This window comes from Penaeus monodon, chromosome 7 (genome assembly GCF_015228065.2).
Source record: "Penaeus monodon isolate SGIC_2016 chromosome 7, NSTDA_Pmon_1, whole genome shotgun sequence".
Classification (NCBI taxonomy): domain Eukaryota; kingdom Metazoa; phylum Arthropoda; class Malacostraca; order Decapoda; family Penaeidae; genus Penaeus; species Penaeus monodon.
In genome coordinates, this window is record NC_051392.1 from 46,244,607 (window position 1) to 46,269,606 (window position 25,000).

General features: G+C 37.2%; 2 protein-coding genes across 8 annotated transcripts in view; both read right to left on the bottom strand.

The window, feature by feature from the left end:
• Positions 1–5,587: 5,587 nt before the first annotated feature.
• Positions 5,588–25,000, bottom strand: part of LOC119575394 (hsc70-interacting protein-like) — a 20,273-nt gene continuing 860 nt past the window's right edge. For 3 of the 7 annotated variants that reach the window (XM_037922983.1, XM_037922978.1, XM_037922979.1), the window contains exons 2-9: positions 19,009–19,135; positions 18,562–18,710; positions 18,058–18,225; positions 17,628–17,769; positions 11,679–11,781; positions 10,386–10,493; positions 8,971–9,150; positions 5,588–8,282 (exon numbers count right to left, since the gene is read on the bottom strand). In XM_037922983.1, coding sequence (XP_037778911.1) covers positions 7,989–8,282; positions 8,971–9,150; positions 10,386–10,493; positions 11,679–11,781; positions 17,628–17,769; positions 18,058–18,225; positions 18,562–18,710; positions 19,009–19,115 — 1,251 coding nt within the window. In that variant the 5' untranslated portion in view covers positions 19,116–19,135 and the 3' untranslated portion in view covers positions 5,588–7,988. Of the gene's footprint in view, positions 8,283–8,970; positions 9,151–10,385; positions 10,494–11,678; positions 11,782–17,627; positions 17,770–18,057; positions 18,226–18,561; positions 18,711–19,008; positions 19,136–24,530; positions 24,550–24,638; positions 24,658–24,901; positions 24,922–24,973; positions 24,995–25,000 lie in introns of those variants that run through there. The other 4 variants (XM_037922981.1, XM_037922980.1, XM_037922984.1 and 1 more) reach the window with 4 other exon arrangements.
• Positions 14,025–17,610, bottom strand: LOC119575393 (piggyBac transposable element-derived protein 4-like). Its single transcript, XM_037922977.1, has 3 exons — positions 15,970–17,610; positions 15,546–15,861; positions 14,025–15,430 (listed from the first exon to the last, which is right to left on the bottom strand). Exons 1-3 carry the CDS (start codon positions 16,130–16,132, stop codon positions 14,116–14,118), a joined length of 1,794 nt encoding a protein of 597 aa, XP_037778905.1. The 5' UTR covers positions 16,133–17,610; the 3' UTR covers positions 14,025–14,115.

Sequence of the window (25,000 nt, forward strand, 5' to 3'; positions counted from 1 at the left end):
GCTATTGCCAATGCGATTAAGCCTGATACATTAGAGCAGCAATTAACAGTCAGGGTTCCGCCAGGTGCTCTGCAAGGATTTATGAGATGGATATGTAAAAACTCTTCTGCCGACTTCATAATGTGAACCTCTCTCTCTCTCTCTCTCTCTCTCTCTCTCTCTCTCTCTCTCTCTCTCTCTCTCTCTCTCTCTCTCTCTCTCTCTCTCTCTCTCTCTCTCTCTCTCTCTCTCACAAGAGTGGGACATCAGGCTAGCCACCTGAGGAATCGGGCCCTTTTGAAACAGCCTTTATAATAGCTTGATGCTTTCCAAAAGCTTTCCATCGAAATGTAATACTCTTTTATTTCAACGCCAATGATCTTCAGTTAGTTTTCGCATCTGCCTCAAATAGTTATAGTACTCAACTGTGCATTGAACATGACTTTAGGTTTACTCCTGTTCATTTTGAATCTCACTTAGATAAAAAAAAATTCTTTTCAACTAATTCAAAAGTCTAGCAATGACTCGGCTGTTTCTGAAACAAGGACTGTCATCTGCAACAGTCAACAGCTCAATACGCATTTTGAAATCCTGCGTTCTTGCGATTTTTTTTTCTTTCTAAAATTGTTTTAATCCTGTTATTAAAGACTTCGATGAAGAGTGTAAATAGCTGATATTAAGTTTTAATCATTCAGATCCTTGAATAACAGGATACCTAATGCATTACTCCATTGTTCACGGATGCTCGTCATCTTTACACACTAGATGAGTAAGTAGGCAAGATGCTCTCGAATTTCTTTTCCTCCTTCTAACAGCAAATCGACCACTACTCAGTACCACTTGAAGTTTTTTCCTCTCCATACCTTTAAAGGAGAAGTTTATTTTATCTCTGGTTACCAAAATGTCTTTTGCCTGTACTGCCATCTTTGAATCATGCAATGCCTTGTAATATTCTACTTTCTATATCATCTTTCTGCACTTGATAACTTCACTTTTTTTTTTCTTTTCTTTTCTTTTCTTTAATTGATATAATTTGTCGCCTTCCTAATGTCATCCTGCCACGTCCCCTTTTTTTCCTTTTTGTTTCCAAGTTTCTCTTTCGTTTCTCTCCCTTCGTCTCTTGTCTATAAGTTTATTTATCTCTGCTCCCTCATTTCAATTTTCATTCGTTTTTACTTTCATTTCTTTTCATAAGCTTAGATATTGTGTCTGAATTTGTTTTGGATTTTAATTTTCCTTTCCTGCTCCCGTTGCTGGCTCGTTTAGAAAGGTTTCCTTGTCCTCAGTCAACTCGTCAATGCCACATTTAGCTGCTTAGAGCTTTTTTTTAGCTGAAGAGCATCCTTATTTTTGTTTAGTTTTGTTGAGCATAATTTTTTTCTACTTCTTTCCCTTACTGATGTTCAATTAGTTGTGCAAATTACCATTCTTTGATCACATCCGGTGACTGCAACATTAGTAATATTTCTGCCTTTCTCTGCTATAATGAAGACGATTTCAGTCTTTGTTTCTCCGTTTGGGCTTCTCCAGGTACATTTTCTCTCCATTCTCCTTAGTAGAAACAGGTGTCCATAATTAATCATGCAATGCATTTCAAGAGAGTCTATCCGCATTTCCTTTCCATCATTTCTCTCACCTGTTCCGAATTTACCCATGCCTGCTACACCATTTTTTTCCTTTTCCTATCTTTGCATGAGTATAGTATGTCTAGCCTTTCCTTTATCCATGTCGTTGGTTATATCATCACATAATACCTCCATAACAACATATGCTAATATATTCCAATTTTGTAATCTTAAGTTTGGCTTCTTACGTTATGCATATTTTTCTTCTCTTTTTACATTTTTGAAACTTGCTGACTTGTTCCTCGCCTTCAGGTACCATACTGCCTGCATGCAAATAATATATGACAGCAACAAAAAAAAATAATAAATACTTCTAGATACGCAACGAATGTTAATAAAACAATATAGCACTTAAGAAAAATTCTAAATTCACAGAACATCTTCGGACATACAATGTTAATAATCTCCAAATATAAATAGCAATTACGTAAAATAAAACCCAACTAACCATATTCTTCCCCAATTAAACATCGCACAAGTTTCAGGCCACGAGGAGATCAATTAGCATCTTGAGCGACGGCCGGAGAAAGGAGTGAAGTGGAGAAGAAACAGGGAAGTGATGAAGGTTGCGATAAAGTGAGTAGAGAGATTATGACGGTAGTGAGCGTGATGGTTTTCATTTGAATATTAATGGTTAATGGTTAAAACACTGGCGAAAAGGGTAAAAAATGAGTAAAAGATTAGGATAAATGGACAGAAGGGGATGAAGAAGAGAAGGAAAAGGAAGAGAAGAAGAGCGAGGCGAGGGCCGAGGTCCAAGGCAGACTAATCTCCTGCATTAGGCCTCAGTCTCCGTCTCCTAAGCCCCCCCCCCCCCACGAAACAACGAGCAAGGGGTTGGGGATCAATTGAATATTGAAGGTGATGATAGTGATGTCGATGATAGTGATGAGAATGATGACGATGATGATCACAGGAATGATGACGATGATGATAATAGGAACGATAAAGATGATGATAACGATGACGATTATCCTGTTGGGTGATGATAATATAGGAAAAATCAAGAAGTCCTAGTTTTCATTCTCTCACCACGTTTACCTTTTTAGAAAAAAAAATGACGTAGAATAAATGCTATCGTCGCTCTGCCCTTAATCCGAACATGAACCCTTAATGTATTGTTCACCGAGTTGTCGACGTAAAGGCAGGTGCGGTTAAGGTTATTAATGGTTAAAAAAATAAAAGCGTCTAAAGATAAATTTCAGATACATGAGTACATAGGGAAATAATTAGATGTATCGTCAGATCAGATGTTTTTGGGTTGTTGTTTTTAAATACTATGAAGTCAATAATAAAAAAACAGACGATAAAAGCCAATAATAACAATATATACAATACCGAAAAAAAAATCTAAATTCATGTGAATTAAAATCAAATACAAGTATATACTTAAGCTGTTTCCCGCTCTTGTTAAACGCAACCACTTAACGTAGAAACTTCGTAATAAAAACTAATGTAACAGTCTAGTCCTAAATCACGGGATGTGTAAGCCTAATAAAAAAAGAATGATACTTTTTACTTTTTATTTATTTTTTTAATACATTAGTATACTTTACTGATCCATGTACCTGGTCAATACTGGCGTTGAAGCGGCAAAACCAAGATTCTCTGAAGCTATCTGCCAAGATGAAAACGACGGCCCAGCATCCTGATTGCCACACGAAGCTTAAAATGTCCTCGTCATAGTGTCCAGGATTTAAAACAAATAAAAACAAGTGGAATAAAAGATTTTCTTTCTTTCTTTCCCTTCACAGTACAAAAAATCACCATAATTATGAATAATAATAAATGCCTTTATCATAATTATCTTCATTGATAACATTTCATCCCCTTTATTATTCAAATTATCATTCCCATTCTTACTCTGTGACGTGCCAAGGCCCCTTCAAGGTCACGCCCTCCAACTGCCGTGGACTGACCAAGATTCGGGGCAGGCCATCCGACAGCCCACGGAAAGAAGCTGCAAAACAACCAATCGTGAAATTTGGAAGACTACTTGAGAATGAATATCCTCAGAGCGCAAACGAGGTATATGATCGGTTTCCACTACACAGAATATATATTTGAAACCGTTCAAATAAATCTCTCGCACAAATATAGTAATTTTCAGTTATGCAATTAGTAATGTTCAGTTATGAAACTGCATTTAGCGCTAGATCCTGAAAATACGGCCACAAGAATAGCTTATCTGACAATCATCTGCGTGGACAGAAAGTTTATACTATCAAAGATTTTATGGATAACGATAAGAAGTGGAATTGGGGTTTCATCTGTATGTGGTCAAATGGTTAAAACAAATAAATGTGCTAGACATCAAAGGTCATATATCAATAGGGTAAAGTATTGTTGCGAAAAGGGTAAAAACTAGTTAACGATTAGATTAAGTGGGGAGAAGAAGAGGATAAAGAGAAGGAAAAGGAAGGGGGAAGAAAAGAAAATGCAAAACCAGTCGAGGCGAGCTGAGGTCCAAGGTAAAGAGTGATCCCTTACATTGGGTCTATGTCCGTCTCCTAAGTCCCCCACAACAACAACAAGCAAGTGATTGGGGGAGGGTGTGTGGTTAAAGAAAGAATCAGAGCTATATGATGCACCAGAACAAGATTTTTTCGAGTGAAAATACAATATTCGAAGAGTGTATCTAAGGAATGTAAATCATGTGGAGAATCGGATGATACATATACTCTATCTGAACGCCAGATGCGGTTTGAACTATGGCTAGGGACCTGATAAGACTCGGTTATGCCAGTAACTAGGATTTGACGATGGAAAGAAGCGGTACATTGATCAAAGTTGGGAAAGTTATTGTGCTGCTTGGTTGTGGGATTTCTCCGGACAAACAGCTCACCAGCTGAATAGACAGTGTCATTGGAAACGAGAGATTGATAATGCTTATCAAGTCATATATCCTGCCCCTTTGTTACAAGAATCGAGTAAAAAGGTAAAGGAAGAGAAATTTTAGAAGACTATGGAATAAAAGATATGTGAAGGTTACACCAACTTTCACTTTAACACTGGAAAGAATATTGAGAACTGACTGAAGAAAAATTAAATTAAACCAACATAAAACCTGTTATAAGCATGATTTTTTAAGAAAAGCGCTGGATGCCTGAAATTAACGGATGTAGCCTGTTATATGGTCGACAACTCGTAGGCAAGATCAGTACCGAGGGAACACAGAAACAGTAATAAAAATTATGATAATGGTGGTGGTGATTAACAAAATATCAACATCTTATTTATGTATCAAAAATGTACTGCCGCTAAGGTCCAATATTGGGGTCTCCTGCATTGGGCCTCAGTCTCCGCCTCCTAAGCCCCCCCGCCCCGGGGCTGCAACGAGAAAGGGATGGGAAGGGGGTATCAATAATAATAACAGAAGCCACCTGGTGTTGTGCGTTACAATGTTCACATACGAATAGAAAGCGTATTTATTTATTTGCAAATAATATTCCAAGTGGTATTGGCAATTCATTAGTCTTGAGTTACGTTCTCTTTTTTACTATAAGTTCTGCTAAACCCTATTTTTGAATGTTAAAATTGTGTTGTATATCCAAATGCATTATTACAAATCCCTTCTTCATACCAGAACTGCTTATTTGGCACTCAGAATATCTTTTCAGAAGGTCGTTGGGCTCAGTTTTAGGTTTAGTTAGTTAATTATTTAGACAGACAGACGCATAATACATACACACATACATACATGTAGATTGACAGATATTATTAATATTAGTAGGTAGATAGAAAAACAGAAAGATAGATGAAGAGGCAGATCTACATAGATATAGGTAGATATATATGTAGATAAAATTAAAATATAGGTATAGATATGGATTTACATCTATATGATGACACAGATACGGATGCAGAAATAGATATGCATTAAATAAATAAAAACATCTTGATCATTTTCTTTGAACACTGCATTCGAATGATAAATGTTTCGCCAGCAAATTAATAGCTAAACAAGGATAGAGACACTAGTATCCTTTTTCCTTTTTATTTACAAATAAACATCTGCTTCAGTACAATTCATGATGCCTTTCTAACTAAATCTGGATTACCCACTGCTATTATGAACACCATCTGCAACAGGATCTCTCTCTCACACCTGGCACCCGGTGGAGGAAGATCATAAAAGCACAAAGGTGATGTTCTAATACATCTTGCCTAAGAAAAAAAGGAACACAAGAAAATCAACAAATACGTAATTATTTTTCTTGAGCTATTTTCCTATTACATTAGCCAATGCCCAGACATATTTCTACCAGGAAAATTTGTCAATCTACTAAATTCAATTTCCAATAAAGTTTATATTATTATATCTTTAAAAATAGTGGAAGGGAAACTTGGGCTTGTTCTGTAAAGTAGGGGGAGGATAAGAGATACAGATTGTGAAAAATCCAACTCTCAAGAAATGTTGCACTGAAGAGGAAACTCAACCCATGACCTCTGTATAAGGTCTGTGTAAACCTAATATCCAGTACTCCCTCCCTGAATTACACTATTCTCCATTATCCCTTCTCTTCTAAAGACCTACAATGTTGATAAAATCTAAAAGTTTATTTCAAAATAAATTTGTTGCAATAAGTTAAGTCTGATCCATCTATATGAGACCTCTCTACATGAAGGCTTCCAATAATACTGCCCATGTGGTTGCTGCTTGTGCACGCAGGCCATTTGTTATTCAAAATTACAAGACACTGCCATCTAATATCCATATGAATTTTCATTTTTTTTATTACTTTTCTGTTATAATAACCTTACCTTGCCAGTATCCACAGTATATATCATTATATTCCAGTTATCACTAGTAATTCACTTAAACAGGCTATCTAGAAACAGAAACTCAAGGAGAAAACTGTGGACAACAACACAACTCTTCCAGAAATCTAGCCCAGTGGTGGGCAATGCCCACCGGACTGAGCTCAATCATGTAGGCAGGCCTTTACAGAAAGTGGATACATAAGTCGAATTCACATACCACTCTTCTGGTACGCCCTTTCAAAATTAGAAGCTTTTCCAAATACCACCTTGCAGCACCAAAACTCTTATGTGACAATGCACCATTTATAGTGACCTTCTTTGGACAAATGGCGGTTACTTAAACCCTAAAATTATGGACTCAGATTGACAAATCTTTTTCATTAGCATTACCATATTTAACACACACTGAACACCTATGCATCAAATCACTTCTATTTCATATTCACTTGGATAAATTCCTTCATGGAGGGAATTTCATACTTGATGATGTAAGGAATGCCTTATGTAGTCTCACAATTAATAATTAGAAGTGAATATCAAATAGCTTTTTGTTTTTGTTTTTGTTTTTTGGACAATAAACTTAGAAATTCTGCCTTTCAAACATCTTTCTGAATTGCAGGGAAGACACATCATAGTGGAAATCAGCCTTATTGCTTGATAGCTATGTGTATTTAGTAATATATTCCAATTAATAGAAAGATAAGCATGAGGTTTTATGTCGGAGGAATGTAGAAAAACAAAAACAAAACAAAATATGTCCCAATGAAAAAGGGAACCATGTAGGCTTCCATAAAGTTAAACCCCTCAAGGACAGGCAATATATGTCTTTAATTGAGACTCTGCCACTTGAACATATTGTCTTAGCTTTCCTGCATAAACCAGGTTTCTGTACCAATGCCTCTATCTACAGTATTTGTTGGGTAGTAGCTCTCAGATGCTAACAATTTTATCTATAGACATTTATAACTTTTCTACTAAAGGTAGGTTTGAACTACACAAGGCAATAGGACACTTTTTGGTTGTTGTTACAAAGTACTACAGGTACTTTCTAGTTTCTCGACCATTTAAACTGATAACTTCATTGTGAATGAGGACAGTCTAAGTCAAACATCTTTCTGTCCTGAAAGGGTTACATAATCTATCTAATTTTGATTATTTCAATTCACTGTCTTCAAAATAAGTTTTTAAAAAACAATAAGATAAAATAAGAAAAAAATAATAATCTTACACACATTTACATTTATTCACATGCTGACTTTTTTTGTTACAAGTTCACTAGCTTTAAAGTGTACATTTTTCATTTATTTATTTCATCGTTTGTATTGTATAATCATTATCCCATCCTACATAGTTCCAGCAAACAGAAAATCTTTAACTTGTATTCAATTTAATAATAATCTTAACAATAATGATGAAAAACATGGAAATTCAAAAAACAATCAAATTTTAAAATAAAAGGACAATAATTGTCATGCATAAGATATTCCCTTCATAATCATGCACAGAGGAACACTTCATATCATGAAAACGTGCTTGTAGTGATAAATTTCCAATAAACCTAGCAAAAAGAGAGAGAAACTTTGCTCTGAGATAGATGTATTCAAAAGTGGAGAACTCTTCTTAGTCGAGGTCATCACTGGATGAGGGAGGAGGTCCTCCAGAGGGGCCCCCTGGGAAACCACCAGGGAAACCTCCAGGGAAGCCACCTGGAAAGCCACCTGGCATACCACCAGGCATTCCTCCTGGCATGCCACCAGGCATTCCTCCCGGCATACCACCAGGCATATCTTTGCCACCTCCAAATTTGGCCAAGAGCTTATTAATGACAGCTGACACTTTGGGATTGCTCTGATATTTGAAAATGTTTGAAGGGTTAGTTGAGACATCCTGGAATGCAGCTGCAACTTCAGGATCCTGCAAGAATATCAATCATATCAGAAATTTTCCAAAAATGAATAAAACAAAAGGTAAATTTCACTGCAACTGTAAAGAAGCAATGAGTGAAAATAAGACTTATGTGTATATATAACTATTTGTGGAAAGCTGGAAGGATGCATAACACAAAGAAAACAAGAACATGTGAAGCCATATTCTGCTCTAACCCCTGAGCCACCTCCAGTTGACAAGCCATTTTGTTTACATTGCTGAAGGTTAAGTGCAGTCAGCTGCTTTCAAAACACAATTGGCAATAGTCTTTATTGTGTTATCTCTTATTACTTAGCCTATTAGATCAGAAAAAAAATGAAGGAAAAAAAATCAGCAACAGTCTTTACCCTGTTTTCTCCTTTTTACTTGGCCTATCAGTTCATACACACACAAAAAAAATTCTATTCAAGCTCTGATTCTTCCCTAAATAATATATATGGGCTAGACTAAAATCTCTGGCCTAGCACCACAATCAATGAAGGTTCACTTCATCAATCATCCTTTTTGGGAAAATTCATCTTCTCTCTGTATTTTACCTGATCAAAATCTGCAGCTATTTGTTATTCACTATTTCTTCAAACAGTACTTTTCTCAATATATACAATTATTATGAAAAATGATAGCTCACTTACAAGAATATATCAATCTAAGAATTACTTGACAGAAATCAACTAACCTGCATGGCTGCCAAGATTTCAGGATCTTTGAAGATATCTCCCAGGTTGGGCATACCACCTGGCATACCATCAGGCATTCCTCCTGGCATACCACCTGGCATACCACCAGGCATACCACCTGGCATACCACCTGGGAAACTGAAGGAAGCTCCACCAGCCTTCTCTTGCTCTGCTTGTGCCTGAGGATGATCAAGTAAAGAAAGGCTCAACAAGCAATGTGTATGTATTACCCCAGCAACTTCAATAGGGATTAGTAATACGGGGTTATTAGCATACATTGGCAACATCCCCACTTGCTGAAGGGCGAGGTGACAGAAAAGACTCGCCATACTTTTGGAGGGTGATTAGTCTCCTTTGGCATTAGGAGGGGGATTTTGCATTATTTCCATTGACAAATAATTGTGGAATGTACTGTCTGTGATCCATGACTGAAAAAGTGCTGGGTCCAGGGAGGACACTATTTCTATACTCAGGGTTCTATTTGTGGCAGCTGTGAACAGTGGCTCAGGTTGTATTTCAGAAAATTGAATATTACAAAAAAAAAAAATAAATAAAATGACACAAAGAATAAAATGTTACTTAATGTTATTATTATCAAAATGAGGTATAGACTACCTAGAGAGAGGATATGTAGTCTGTGTAAGGAAAACAGTCTATTACCATCTGGATAAAGCAAATCAAGTGACAAATACAGGCATTAGAAAATGGCCTAAAAGTAAAAATGCTTATGCTGAAAAAGAGAAAATATTGTTGAAAGGGGGAGGCATAGAGTCTTGTCACCACACACGAGTGTTTATGTGCTCGGCCTAGAAGCGCACCGGTTAGTGCACGCTCTAGTAAGCCTGATGCCAGTATTTTGGACCATGCGATGGCAGTGAAGCATCTGGATCCAATGTGTTAATGATACAATTCTTTGGTAAAATTCTGAGCAATAATGGGCAGTTTCTAATCAAAGAGACTTTTTTCCCTTATCATTAGACACTATAAGGAATTAAAATCATAAAGAGGAATGGAGGAAGAAACTAAACTAAACATCCGTGAGCAGCTTATTGGATTCCCTCAATAAAAAATGGTACAGAAAAAAAGAGGAAAGAAAATATGATAGAATACATCAACAAATTACACAGGACAAAAAGATGCAAAGAAACAACAATAAACACAGAAAAACGACAGGATTAAATATATGAAAAACAGAAAAATAAAAAATACGACATAGAAAAGGTATGAATAACAATTAATGATTTCTCAATACAAGAGATGTATTTGACCGGTTTCAATTATGTCTTTGTCAGAAAGATACTCATGCATTATTCTTATTTTTTCTATATGAATTCAGCTTGTGAAGAACCTAAATGAAGAGGTAAAGACAGCACTAAGGAGTGAAAGAGTATGTTCCTCAGGAGACTCATCGCACCTTTCTCGCTTCCTCTTGGGCTTGCCGCACTCTTTCTCGTTTCTCCTTAAGTTCTTTATCTTTTCTCAGGCGCTCATACTTTCGGTTGTGTTCTTCTAGCTTCGTTGCCTGCAATTGTAAACACAAAATTATTCACTACACCAGGTTACTTAACTAAAACACTAAGAAAAGATAAAATGTAAATCTTTTAGGGTTTATTATTTCAGGACATTTATTTTCTAGCTGATGCATTAGAATAATTATCAAAAACATAAACTTCCAAGAAGCATACTGTTAATATATAATAGAGAAAATCTCTTTGACATAGTTAGTTTGATTAATTTGAATCCACTTTTCTCATAAAATGTATGAAAAATATTTTACCAGTGATTTCTCACAACCACTGATATGAGCACAAAACTATGAAATTATTAATAATTATGATATCCAAACAGTATGTGGATGTTATTAATAAGGATTAAATCCACCACCTAATCAATTAACATATCCATCCAAACTAATATTTCCACTACACACACAAAAAAGCCGAGCCAAGAACCTGCACCGTCTACCTTATTTTTTTAACTTTGTCATCAAGAAGTTGAGTTGTTTACATATATGTATAAATAACAACCCTCCCTGAGCAAGGAGTAATGACAGCAAAGTTTTACACACACTCCCCATGGGCACTTGGTGGAAACTGATTTATCAATTCCAATCCTAAGTCAGATGTACTGAGGTATATTTATGAAAGATGGAATAATGCAGTGCCGCACTGATATGGATAAATAACAACCCACCTTGACCAGTATTCAAACCTCGGCTACTCCAGGCATGACCCAGAAGACCAGTACTAAACCAATCATAACACACGACCCACTAAAAGGAGTGTGCAACCAGGATCTTACTAGCTACACAGACATTGCCAATCTACTTACAATAAAGAAATAATAGCAAATTTTTACACCATGAATTGCTAAAACAATTTCCACTGAGTGCCCAAGGGGAGTGTGTAAAACTTCACTATCATTACTCTAGTATGAGTAGATAGGTAATGTCTATGAGTTAGTGAGATCCTAGTTGCACACACTCTTTTTTTTTTTTATCATTATCATTATGAACATGAAAATTACCATTACTATCTCTGGAATGAGGTAAGGGTAAGCCAAGTGGCTGACTCCTTGGTTTCTAATTACATGAGAAGCCATCTGTATGAAGAATAAAAAATAACAAAACAGAACTATGGTAGATACTGCACTACACAGGTATTTCCTGCATCAACTGGATAAAAAGAACAATACAGAAAACACTTACATTCGGCAAGACCTCCTTCAACCACTCATCTGACTGCTCATCGAAGTCCAACTTGCATGCCAGTCTAAGATCCTTCGCTGCTTGCAACCAGTTACCCAGCAATCTAGTAGAAATGAAGATAAAATTAATAGCCATTCACAATGTTAATCCATATAGTTCAGGTCTGTCCAGGCCAGCAGGTAGCAGTCCTGGTCATGCTCTATATGTATATTCACTGATGTCAAGAAGTGCACAGAACCTGCACAACCCTAATGCCCATACCCCCACAAACACAAACACACATGCACACACACACAATCTTCAACTGATGGAAAACTGTTACCTTTCAATGATTTGTTTAAGTTTGGAAAAAAAAAAAAAAAGTCAGATGGGGCTAAATAAGGGCTGTTAGGTGGATTTTGGATAATTTCCCATCAAAATTCACATAGCACAGCTCTTGTCTGCCGTGAGCAGATGCATTGTCGAGGTGGAAGATAATGCTTTGATCCATCTTTTCTGATTTTTTTAAACAGTTTTCTCAAAAAGCATTCATAATAAGCAGATGTAATTGTTTTCTTGCTCTCGAGGAAGTCCATCAGCAAAATCCCCTCTGAATCCTAGAAGGCAGTACTCATGACCTTTCCTCTCGAACACTCAGATTTTACTTTGACTGGTCCACTTCCACCCCTGGGCAGCCCCTGGATTGATTGAATTTTGTCCTCAGGAGCATATTGGTAGAGCCATGTTTCATCCCACAAAAGCTTCAGTCCTTATCCCACTTGTTCAAAATTTCCATTGAAAGATCTATCATTGTTTTCTACTGATCTGGACACAACAGCCTAGGGACCCATCGTGTGGAAAGTTTGCTTAGCCCCAAACTCTCCACCAAAATTGTGTGCGCAGAACCCACAGACATTGTTAATTAAGTGTGTCTGCTACTAATTCAGTGGTTATTTGTCTATCCTTTTCAATCATGTCATGAAAAGTATCTATGTTTTCCTCACAAACTGACGTTGATGGCCTGCCACTAATGGGCTCATCTTCAATTTTGTTTCTTCCACTTCTTAACCAACTTATCCATTTGTAGGTTATTGATTTCATTGGGGCATTGTCACCATAAACTTGTTCCAAAGCATCAATGATTTGCCAACCGAGTTTCATCATGAATGTAATGTTTCCCTGGCCTCCACTTTGGTGGATTCCATGTTGTTTGGATGGTGTCTGACTTCCAACTGGCGGCAATGCATTATTACCAGCATTTAAGGCTTCAAGTTTGAACATGTTTTAACACGCTGGTACAAGAATGTTCAAGTGCACTGAATCAAAATCTTTCCATATTATTTTTAGCTATGGACAAATCCCCTTGTATATATTCAAATTCAAATTCACTTTCACATTCACATTCACCTTCATATTCACATTCATATTAATATGTATATGGATAAATAAATAAATAAATATATATATATATATATATATATATATATATATATATATATATTTTATATATATATATATATATGTGTGTATATGTGTGTATATATATTATATATATATATATATATATATATATATATATTATATATATATATATATATATATATATATATTGTGTATATGTGTGTATATATATATATATATATAATATATATATATATATATATATATATATATATATATATGCATATATATTATATATGTATATATATATATATATATATATATATATATATATAAATATCCCCCGGGCCCAAAGGGGACAGTTGGCAGAAGTCACCAGAGTCAGTGACGCTGAGATTTCTGGTACCATCATTTAGGGGTTAATGGAATTTTAATGTTATTAATACTATTATTGACACAGTGACTATGTTATTAATCTAACAATACAAATAGTGATGATTAAAAAAATCTCTGAAATTTAAGGAAAAGGATAAAAAGGTGACATAGGAAAGACTATAGTGCATCCTATCTCAGGAAAATAACAACTAGCAACTCACACCAGACTTTGAAGTACTCAAATTCATGTTCTCTTTTTTATTTTCGCCACATAACACTTAACCATAAACTTACTGTGCCAGAATTCGCTGGGCGTTACACATTCTGGTGAATACAATTCTTTCCACCAGGGCGTCTCTTGTATACAGCAGCCCAATCCTGCTTGGCTCAAAAAGTTGTAGCTTGCTCAGGTGGGCGGTTTGCAAAAAATTGTTACAACTATCATATTCATGTTAGGAGGTTTATTTTAGCCTTTGAGAATGTCCTATGAAGGTCATTACTGACTTATATTGTAGTTTAACTCCATATTAGTACATGTGTGTGGCAGGTTACTGTGTGAAGGAAGTGGTGCATTTCACGTAAGAAAACAACTTTTTTCTTCTTTTTCTTTTTATACTTTCATAAAAATAAATAAAAATATTTACATATATGTACATATTATTTACAAAACATGTTTACACACTCAGACATCTAGAGAATTGTGGAACTCTTTGAAGCAAGGGGTAGGGCACAGGGAGACCCCACAGATGTTGCACAATATCCTCGTTTCCTTTCTCTTCCGCTTACTGTTCCAGCAGAAGGCACACCTCCTCCACCTGCGGAAGGGTGTGTCCTCTGGCATGTGGTCTGGAGCAGCAGTAGCAGCAGGGGCAGCAGGAGCAGGGGAGATATGGTTCTTCCTCCTTCTTCCTAGCTCTCCCCCTTCTAGCAAGCCTCGCACAAGCTCCATTTTGAATTCGGCTTCTGCCATTTTACCACCAAGGACTTTGTGTACAGCCAGGGAGTTGATCACAGCCATGTCCAAAAGAGTGAAGAAAATCTTTATGTACCATTTTATTGTTTTCCTTGTTGATGTGTAGGACTGTGCTAACTGATCGCCGAGGTCAATTCTCTTCATGCGATGGGTGTACTCTAGCACAACCTTTGGCTTTGTCCGTTGTTGTTCCTGACAATTGAGAGAAAGAGCTTCAATCTCACTAGTGTGGACTGTAGAGAGCATGGTTATGGGTCTCTTGTCCATCCACTGCAGGGCAAGCATCCCTGTGTTCGTGCTACGGAAGTCTATCTTTCCTCGCCCTTTCGCCTGTAGGTCTGTCGGCATGTATTTACGGTTTGCTTGTACTGTCCCGACAGCACTTGTTTTCCTTGTCTGCAGGTAGTGGAAAAGTTTCGGGGATGAAAACCAGTTGCCAGTGTATACTTCGTACCCCTTGTCCATTAGGCCCCCTTTCTCCATGAGGTCGATTACCACTTTCATGCTTGTGGGGAGCTCCCCACGATCCTGTCCCATGTAAATGCCGAAGGCAGTTGTATAGCCAGCCTCTGGGCCATCACTTGAACAGAGCTTGTAGACCTTCAAACCACTGCACACTCTCTTGTTTGGCACATACTGTAGTGCCTGATGGCACCCACTGAAACCCCAGAGGATCTCATCTACAGAAATTAACTTGTTGGGGACAAAGATACTAGAAAACTGTTTGTCAAGGGCATCAATGACAGGTCTCAACTTCCAAAGTCGATCAACAGCAGGATGGTCAGCTCCATTGTCAATGAAGTGGAGTGCCGATGTGATGGCATCAAAACGATCCCATGACATGGTCTGTGAGAAAATTGTTGACGAAATCAGAGGATCATGAGACCAGAAATCCTGCATGTGAGGCATGGACTGCAATCCCATCAGGATTTGCAGCCCAAGGTATGCCCGAAACTCATGCACTGTGATATCCTCCCAACCCTTCATGTTGAGAAAGGGTGTCTTTGTGTGCTGTGAAGCATATCTGCAGGAGAAAGAATTGACATCATAAAAAGCATGTTTGATAGAGGGAAAACATGGAAACTTGTAAATAAATATTTTCAAAACTGCAAACGAGTAGCTTAACCTGAGGTGCTCACCGATTCGTCTCCTGTACAATCTTTTCCAAGAGTTCCTCTGTCAGGAATTTGCTGAAGACCTCTTCAGGCTGTGAAGCAGCATCCAGGTCAGGAAGCTTGACCCCAGGAGTTGCAGTGAAGTCGAAGCGCAGTGGGTTATTCTCCCTTTTTCTCCAGACAAAGGAGGAAGTACCTAGGGTATTGCGATCACAGCAGTTAATTGACATGCTGTGCAGTGACACAGAGTCAATGTCTGACTCAGAGTCGGATAGCTCAGACTCATCCTCTGAGTCGCTGTCCTCCCAGTTAGAGTCATCTCCAAGGGCAACATTAGGATCTGTAAAAGAATACGATAGAACATGACTTATCCATAAAAATAATAAGTCAATATGCAAAAGAAGCCAGCTAGTGTCTTTTACAGATCAAATAAAGGAGGAAAACTCACCGTAATCATCCTCTGCCCTGCACCGTTTAGTTGGCAGCATATACTTCTCATCGGATTCCACACATTCCTCATCAGAAGAATGGATGATCAGATTGAGGAGAGGATCAGGTGTATTACTCAAATGTGAAAGACCCCTGGAAGTTGAAGGCTGGGGATCATCCATCACCTCCTTTTCCTTTAAACTGAGGGAGCGGATGGCAGGGGAGGACCGAGGCCTGTGAGAGCGGACAACGGAAAGCTGGCGAAAGACTACCTTGACCTGTGCTCGCCCTTTAATAGTTTTTTTATCCAATCATGTCACTCTTGATATCATCACATGACAACACAGTCGCGTGACCTGACGTCATCACCAAGGAATCTTTCAAAATGTTACCTCAGTTGACATGACCTCAAAAGCCAAAAGCCAAAAAAATAAAAAAGGATCTTGAAAACAGTCCACTGTGACAGCCGTTCCCGTCACTATCATTAAAATCGTATCCGAAGCATTACATTTATAGCCATACCCACCGCCAGGCCAAAAATTTCCATGACGGGTATAGCCGTATTATCTCTAATCCCTTACGGACCGGTAACGTGTACAGCCGTCATAACAAACTGCGCAGTCTGCGGATATACGTGCGACGAGGCGCTAGAGCACGTGGAACTTCATGTAGTGGACACCCAGCCTAGCAGCTGGATGTTGCCAGAAATCACCAGAGTTTTTGACGCCAAGAGATTTCTGATACCTGTCAGTGTTTGGTTAAACAAAAATTTTCTATGACTGCCTTAGCAGTACCCATCCATAAGAAGTTAATACCTGGGCAGTACTCACAAAGAGTATTGCTGACAAAACTAAAACTTAATGCTCTTAATTAGAAAATATATTTATCATCATAAACCCATCCTAATAAACCACTGTAATAACCCAAAAAGGTAAGTAGTACAATAAATCCTATCTATATTACAACAGTAATATTACAAGCCAAAATTTTCCATGACAGGTACAGCCGTACCCATTCCCAAACAAAAATCTTTCATGACTATCATGGCAGTACACATCTGTAAGAAGTTAACACTGAGGCAGCATTCACGAAGGGTACAGATTTATTGTCAACTATTCAATGATCAGTTTCATACATATTTACAGCATTTTCTATTCAAAAATGCAAATGGTGCTGCAAACCTTCAAAGTTGATGCAATGACAAAAAATGTACAGTTGCCCAAATTACAGTTAAATATGTAAAATATATGTCATTCTCAATATAGTATAAGAGAGATTTATAACAGTATGTAGTTTTACATATTACTGCTATGAATTACCATTACCATTAACATTCAATGACCTTTCTTGAATACCACCTCTGTTTCTATATGTCTGAAATTATTTATAATATTTTTTAATTACTTTATATTACTCTAAATAGCAAATTGGAGTACACCAGAGTCTAGGGTGAGTTGCCAGTATTTCCTTTTCTGAGACTGGATAGAGTAAAGTAATTGACCCAGAGGTAACTGGGCACTTGTGGAAACGTGTAAACAATTAATAATCTAAACTTACAGGGTGTACAGCTTGTATTTTTGCCTTCTCAGTGTCAATGGGTTAAATAAAATACATTTTTGTATTTTGTACATGATGAGGTCAAGAGGAATAAAAAAATATGTGCACACTATTTCTTACCTGTGTGCTCTCCCTCGGAACTTGTATGCAGCTGCAGAATCCGGGTTCAATTTGATGGCCTCATCACAGTCTCGGATAGCAGCCTTGACTCTGTTCTGTTTCAACAGTATATTTGCTCTCTTTGCATACAACATGGCAGATCCTGCACAAAATGAGTTTTTGTGTTATTTTTTACAATATACTTTGTTATCTTCCAATACACTCTATTCTCCTTGTATGTGGTGATTATTTTGACATGGAATACAAGAAATAAATTTCAAGAAACCACAAAAAAAAGGAAAGAAGCATTTGCCTTATTAACCTCAATCTATAAGAGAATGACCCATACAAATAATCATATGAAATACCAATTTCCTTTCCATCTCAAGATACTTAATGAATATGTATAGAAGTCATGAAACCTAACAACCACAACTTTATCTAAACACACCTGGATTAAGTTTAATAGCTTCTGTGAAACAATCAACAGCTTTCTGGAAATCTCCATCAGACATTGCCATCATCGCCTCTGACCGCTTTTCATTAGCTGCATCCTGGTCCTCCTCGGACACAACCTTATTTGTGTCCCCTAGCTCAGGAGGATCCTCTGTTTCAGGTTCTGTGGGAGAATTTACATTTTATTTTTTCTTCTTGTCTAGTCTTTTGGCATAGCTGTGACTCTGATGATCTTTAGGTCTTACTATTCTAATGTATCAGAATCTCAAGGTCACAATGTTTGAATGCTCAAAACAGTGTAAGAAAGTAAAAAAGATATAAATATTTGAAAAATTGGAATTCTCCTGTACATGTACAAATTTAACTACAGCATCTTTGTGGGATATACATTATGATTTTTACATATTTTCTTGAGTTCACTCCATGCTAAATAACATACGAATCTTGTTTAAACTTAAATTACAACTACAACTTTATTTTTCACACAACATAAACTCACCAATAACCCCTTCATTGTTCAATTCAACATCACTCTCTACTTCCTCTTCTTCTTCTACCGTGGGTTCAGGTTCCTTCATTGGCGTCTCTTCAGGTTTTGGTGGTGGCGAACATTCTGGCAATTTGGCACCCAGACTTGTAAGATATTCCCTGTTCAAAGAATTAATAGCCTTGAGATCCCACTCATCAAATACAAAGGCAGTCAACAGAATGCCAAACAATTACCTGTGGATTTTCATAACATCAAGCAAACATTATTTCATATTCTAATTGAAACTTTTGTCATAATCACACATAAATCTGTTCCTCAGTACGGTATACTGTGTGTTGGTAGTCTGGGGATGTGCAGGTGTATTATGTTTTTGTATAACCCATTTAAAACTTGCCTGAATCACCACAAGACAGCAATACACTGCATCCTTCCTGTAGATATCTATCATCTACTTACTTGAAAAAGCTCAGCTGAGGCACATGAAGTATTGAAGGATTTTGTTTGCAGGCACTGATGAAACTCTGGAGCCTCTGTAGGTCCTCTGGCCTCAATTGCTCCACCATGATTGCAATCAAGAGTCAGCCTATAATTTGTTGAAAGAATAAAACTAAGAATAGTTATATGTGCATTAAATTTTTAATTTTCTTTCCATGATGAATCTTCCCACTCCCCAATGCCCAGTCTTACCTATGTCTGTGGTACCAGGAACCTTCCCAATATATTGTTAATTATTGTGGAACCCATACTTCACATTACCTGCTGTGCCAACAATATAGAGTTAAAGAGACTATCATTCATCTACTGATGAGAGGAATGGTTAGTAAAAAATTCTACTTGAATCGGACTAACATGGACATTGTTGTAAGTACTGTCTTCCTAGCAAGACAATCATAAATCAGCAGAGGTCTAGGAAATGGTTTATATTTCTTTTGACTGTGGAATCTTTTAAACCCTTTTCTCCATTATGCCTCGTCTGATCCAGAAATTAAAGATAAAAGTCTACCTCTCACTTAAACACCCTAAATACAACCAAATCAATGGAAACAACTCCCTACAATACAGAATTAATCAGATATTCAATCTATGCAAATACAGAAGTTACCAGAAAGATTTGAATGTTTTTGACCCTCAGGATACATGATCCAACCTTATACTTGTTCATGCTATCACTTAGATTGTCAAGTAATTTATCAAACTTATTTCCTGGTGAATAAGAATGTACTTACTTTCTGTATCAACATCTTAACCCCAAAGCAATGGGTAAAATTTTTGTTAAAGTTAGACAAAGATGGACATTCATTAGTGATTGCTGCTCTGCACATGGACAATTGTCCAGCTTCCAGTAGCATGCACAAAATGTCATACTGGCAATCAGGTAAAATTTTTGGCAGATTAGGTAATACTTTCTGTCTGTGATTATATGCCATCAGTGATATTGTGTGAAATTGGGCAGCAGCAATTGTATTGAATGTGCAAAGTTGAGAAGGCACTTGAAAATTGAATACCAACCAATAAGATATTTCCACAGAATGGAAGCAGGGTGTACAATGTGACTTTAGTTGGCTGATTCAGCTAATTTGCTGTCCTGTCATTAGTATTGATGGAACTTCAGTTTTATCCATTGAATTTTTTTGTTCCATTTCAGCACATTCTTGTGTATCTGTATAACAGCCTCAAGCAACAGACTCACAACTACAATACATGAATTCCAACTAGTTGATGTTGATCCCAATTATCTGATTATGCAATATCTTGTCACACTCTATGGCTAGCACAACTTGACTATATACTTTTTAAAATAAGAAAAGTAATCGTCTGAGCTCCGAATTATCAATGATACTTTAAGCCTTTCCCGACAGGTAGTATTCATAGTGGCCCGGGCCCTGCTGCCGGGGCTTATATTGTCGCCCTAGCATGCGCGACCGCTCATGCCAAATACCAGCATCCCTTGCCGCTTCTTCGAAATACTACGAACATATGTTGTATTTTCAGTTATCATTATTTTGTAAAGTCTCTACTTGCCATACTTCCTGATAAATCAAGACTGAAGGATATTTTTGTTGTTATATAGACTCCATAGTTGATCATTATTCGCTCTATAGTCTGAATAAAATAAGCAGTATGTGGCATCATGGAGTTGAAATCATAGGTTTGTTGTAATTTTTTTTTTTTTTTTTTTTTTTTTTTTTTTTTGTATAGTAAAAATGAGTGTTAAAAATGACTTAATCACACTTTGTGTTAGAAAAAATAATATTTTTTCGTGATTGTAACAAAAAAAATAAATAAATAACTCATGGTATGTCCATACATACACCATGGCATATACGTACATGCCACCCGTCAGCAAAGGGTTAAGAATAAAAATTCATCCTACACTTAATTGCTGCAACAGCTAGGAAATGGCTCAAAACTGCTTTAGTACCTCTAATAGTCTAGGTTTTTCCCCTGGAGGTAGAGATAAGCTTACTTTTACAGTACTAACAGCAATAAAAAAAGAATCTTCTAAAATTCATGGAAAAGGTAAACAGAACTAGTACTTGATTCCTTGGTGACTAAGCACTTGGACAGCCATCTATGTGCATGTGGCATGCATTTTCTTCCATCCCAGCATCAATGGATTAAACTACTTTATCACTCACTTCTTACTTCATTACCCAAAAGATGTGTTGTTATATATCACTATGTCCCTTAGGCTGAAAAGGTGATCTTTAGTCTTCTAGTTGATGAGTCTTTTGCAAATGTAAAGGGTATCATCATGGTTTAAGGTTCTCTCATAATTCCCAACCTCGGGCTATGAAGTACTTTCCGTGGGGCAATATGAAAATTATGACATTGAATTAAACTAAATTTAACCAAATCTACAGTTATATTTATTTTATAATTATCTCTAATATATCAATAAATTGGAATCTTTCATTAAGTGTTCTTGTTCTATACCTACAAACACTATTACACTAATAATAACTGAATCTGAAGAGATGTAGTCACTGAATGGAGCCATGGAGCTTATTATAAATTGGTCAGTGGCTAAAAGGTTGGGAACCACTATCATAGACAACCCATGGATCCAGACTTCATCTGCTGACAGAATACATATGGTAATAGGAATTGATGATCCATGTCAGACAAATAAATTATTCACCCCTATTAATTTTGGTGCAAAACTTAAAATTTCAACATAGTAAAACCATTAAATCATCACAGCAAATAACAGGTAATCATTCTAAAACATTTGTCACAACGGCCAAGTACAAATACATCTCCAATGCAGAGATCAAGCGTCCATGTCTCTAAGCTGGATGTGATGGCTATACAGATAATTCAGAAACGCTGTAATTCTTGTACCAATGTCTGGGAATGATAATGCTTAACCCATTGGATTTGGGTGCCAAATATGGCCCAAAATCCAGGTATTAGGCTTACTTGAATGGTGACCTCCCATGTGTGTCACTTGTAGGGCTGGCCCACATACACATTGATGTGCAATGTCAAGACTCTGTGCCTTCCCAAAGCAATGTTATTTTATTTTTTTCTGCATAAGATTTTTTTTTTTTTTTTTTTTTTCAATTTTCCAAGGTCTTTATTTGTCATTTGATGTTCTAGCAAGTTGGTTATAAGTAAACACCATTCTATGATTTGTGTCATTCTTTTATATTTCCAGTGAGCAGGAACTGAATCCTAAACACTGAAATAGTGTCCACCCTGAAGCCAGCTCTTCCGTTAATGGCTCACAGATGGTACATTCCAAACTTGTTTCCTTGTGGAAATAATGCTAGAGCCTTCTCTTAAAAGCCCACTGAGTATAATCCCCTTCCAACAGCTTTGTGCACTCCTTTCCCCATTGCCCTTTCCCCCCTAAAACCTTTGATGGGGAGGGTGAGGGAGAGTTGCCTCAGAAAATTAAGGCTTGTTACTAAAACTAACATCTAATACCTTTATACATATACAGAGAGAGAGAGACACGTACGCAGGCACGCACGCAGGCACAGACGCACTTCTGATCTGTGTTCTGTGACAAGCCAGCAATCTCTGAGGCACAGAGACATGCAACACCTTAGCCTCTGTGCTCTGTGCTCTGGCAAAGGCCAACAAAACCCAAATAAATGTATGCACATAAATCACAGTTTAGACTGTACCTTTCTTATACAGTATATATCACCTTGTAGATTTAAAAACTCAATCTTTTTTTAACCCGTTCCTGCTGGGTGATGTGATTGGACATCATAGCAAACCGAATGGTTGGCAGGTTCAGCTTGTACGCACGGCAATACGCCAGAGCACGTGGAGCGGGGCATTCGGCTTCACGCAGCGGACTCCCGCACCCACCGTCTAGCCACTGCCAGATATCACCAGAGCTTAATTGCTCTTAGGGATTTCAGACAACCGGGAATAATGGGTTAAAGTATGGGGTGGAAATTTCTATATAATTTGTTTCCCACAGCCATGTAATATAAGGTAAAATTGGCCTGTAATGGACAGAATGTATTACCTCCACAAGTTAATGCTAAAGTTGTGTAACACTTACTATTTTGGCATAGATTTACAGGAAAATGTTATTGCACTATCAAGATCAAAGAGAGAAACTACACCTTGCAGAGTGCAAATTAGAATATTTATTATTCAGAAGTAAAAAATAAAAAATTCATTTGATACACCACCAATATATATGAGCAACAGAGAGCTTGGGCAATTTAAGGGTATTTGAGGATATTGAATGATGACGCAAAAGTGTGGCACAAACCATCATAGCAATAGCCGTTATGGAAACTGCACATTAAAGGATTATGGGCACTACACCAGTTAATCTTTACAGTATGTATGCACTAAGCTTGGGCAAATTAAAGATGATATTATTGTAGAGGACAAGAAATAATCTGTAGACAATAACAGTAGTACCACAAATAAAGGAAAAATATCACAGAAAGCACTGCTCAGAGCCTAAATTTAGTTGTTGCTAAGTTTCAGCTCTATCTTGCCGTGCATACAGAGGTATGCACGACTATGTTTCCTGGGGTGTGTTGGGGGTAGAATTCCATCCCCCCATCAACCCTCCTCTCGGGCACACCCAGTCAGATTGTTGAATGAAGTTTGTGACATGGAGTTGGAACTTAGTCACAGACAAGTGTTTGTACTGTAAATAATTACCTGTACACCATTTGATGAAGCCCTATATTCCTACTTAAAATGTAGGGTTTATGTTACTGAGGGTGATGCCCAGTTTTTAGACTTACGTCCAAAAACCAGGCTATCATGCAAACCCAAAATTCCAAGCCTAATCTTTCCTATCTTCTATTTATTCCCTAGACAGAGGGCAAGCCCCGTCAAATTACGGAAAATGCAACATTAAGGGTGAGGGTGTTGTGGACTTATTCTCTGAGCTGTGACATGCAGCAGACATTTTCATCATTTCACAGTAAACAGGAGGCCACTGCAGCTATACCTGTGATGTTTATTATTCTATTTCTTATGCTCTATAAGATGGCCATGTTCATTTCCCTCTATCTTCGTGCATCACTTTCGGTAACATTAACAAAATTTGGAAAGCACAGGGTTTTTTATCTTAAGAAGTGTGTGATGCGGCTAACACTCCTAAACATTTTCTTGTTATGTAAACGACTTACCCATATGCCCCTACAGATGGGAAAAACAACATAAACAGAGTCATAAACAACACAGGTACAGTTACTGTGGCCTCATATTTACCATAAAACAACAAAAATATCCACTGCATATCACCACTCAGAGGCTAACACAGACTCACACAGCTAGTTCTCAATGTTTTTCTATAAGTTGCCACAAAGTGCTAATAAAGGGGTATAAGGGGGGCTTACCCATCCCTATCTTGGGAATAGATAGGAAATGTTTGGTTTGGATTATTGAATTTACATGAAACCATGTTACTATTTTGTGACTTCATCTCTGGAGGCTGTGTCACTCTCAGTAACAAATACCATAACAGCACAAAATCTAAAAATTACCGAGGTTTCTTGGCCTCTGCAAGAACACCAACGGGAAATGACTGTGATGGCAAGACAAATTCAGAAGAGGTCACACAGGAACCCTTTAACAGTAACTGAAGCCTTTACCATGGGGAAGGAGACATGTGATGTGATGCATGTGATTCTTTTATATTTATTAGGGTCTCATCATATCCTGCTGTACGTTTTTATCTCTAAAATGCCCGTAAATGTTGAGTACCCTCTATTTGGACTCTCCGGTCTCACATTCTCCTCTCAATCTATGAGAAACCCCAATGGCTAAATATCATTAGTTTCCTCTAGGATGTGTTTTTCATGATCACAATCTTGACGTATTCTTTAACACATTCTTTACTACTTATCGTACTTACGTTACTGCTCTTAGCTGCGGGAAATGTAATGGAAAATGCCAACTTCTTACAGCCCTATCCCTCTCCACTAACCTGGACACAAAATGTCTTTATAAATAT

Bases quoted from the DNA above. Each gene is read 5' to 3' on its own strand.
- LOC119575393 (XM_037922977.1), bottom strand. From the start codon at position 16,132: ATGGATGATCCCCAGCCTTCAACTTCCAGGGGTCTTTCACATTTGAGT. The intron at 15,862-15,969 runs GTGAGTTTTCCT...ATTCTTTTACAG, and splicing joins CAGGGCAGAGGATGATTACG to ATCCTAATGTTGCCCTTGGA. The intron at 15,431-15,545 runs GTGAGCACCTCA...TTTCTCCTGCAG, and splicing joins ATTGTACAGGAGACGAATCG to ATATGCTTCACAGCACACAA.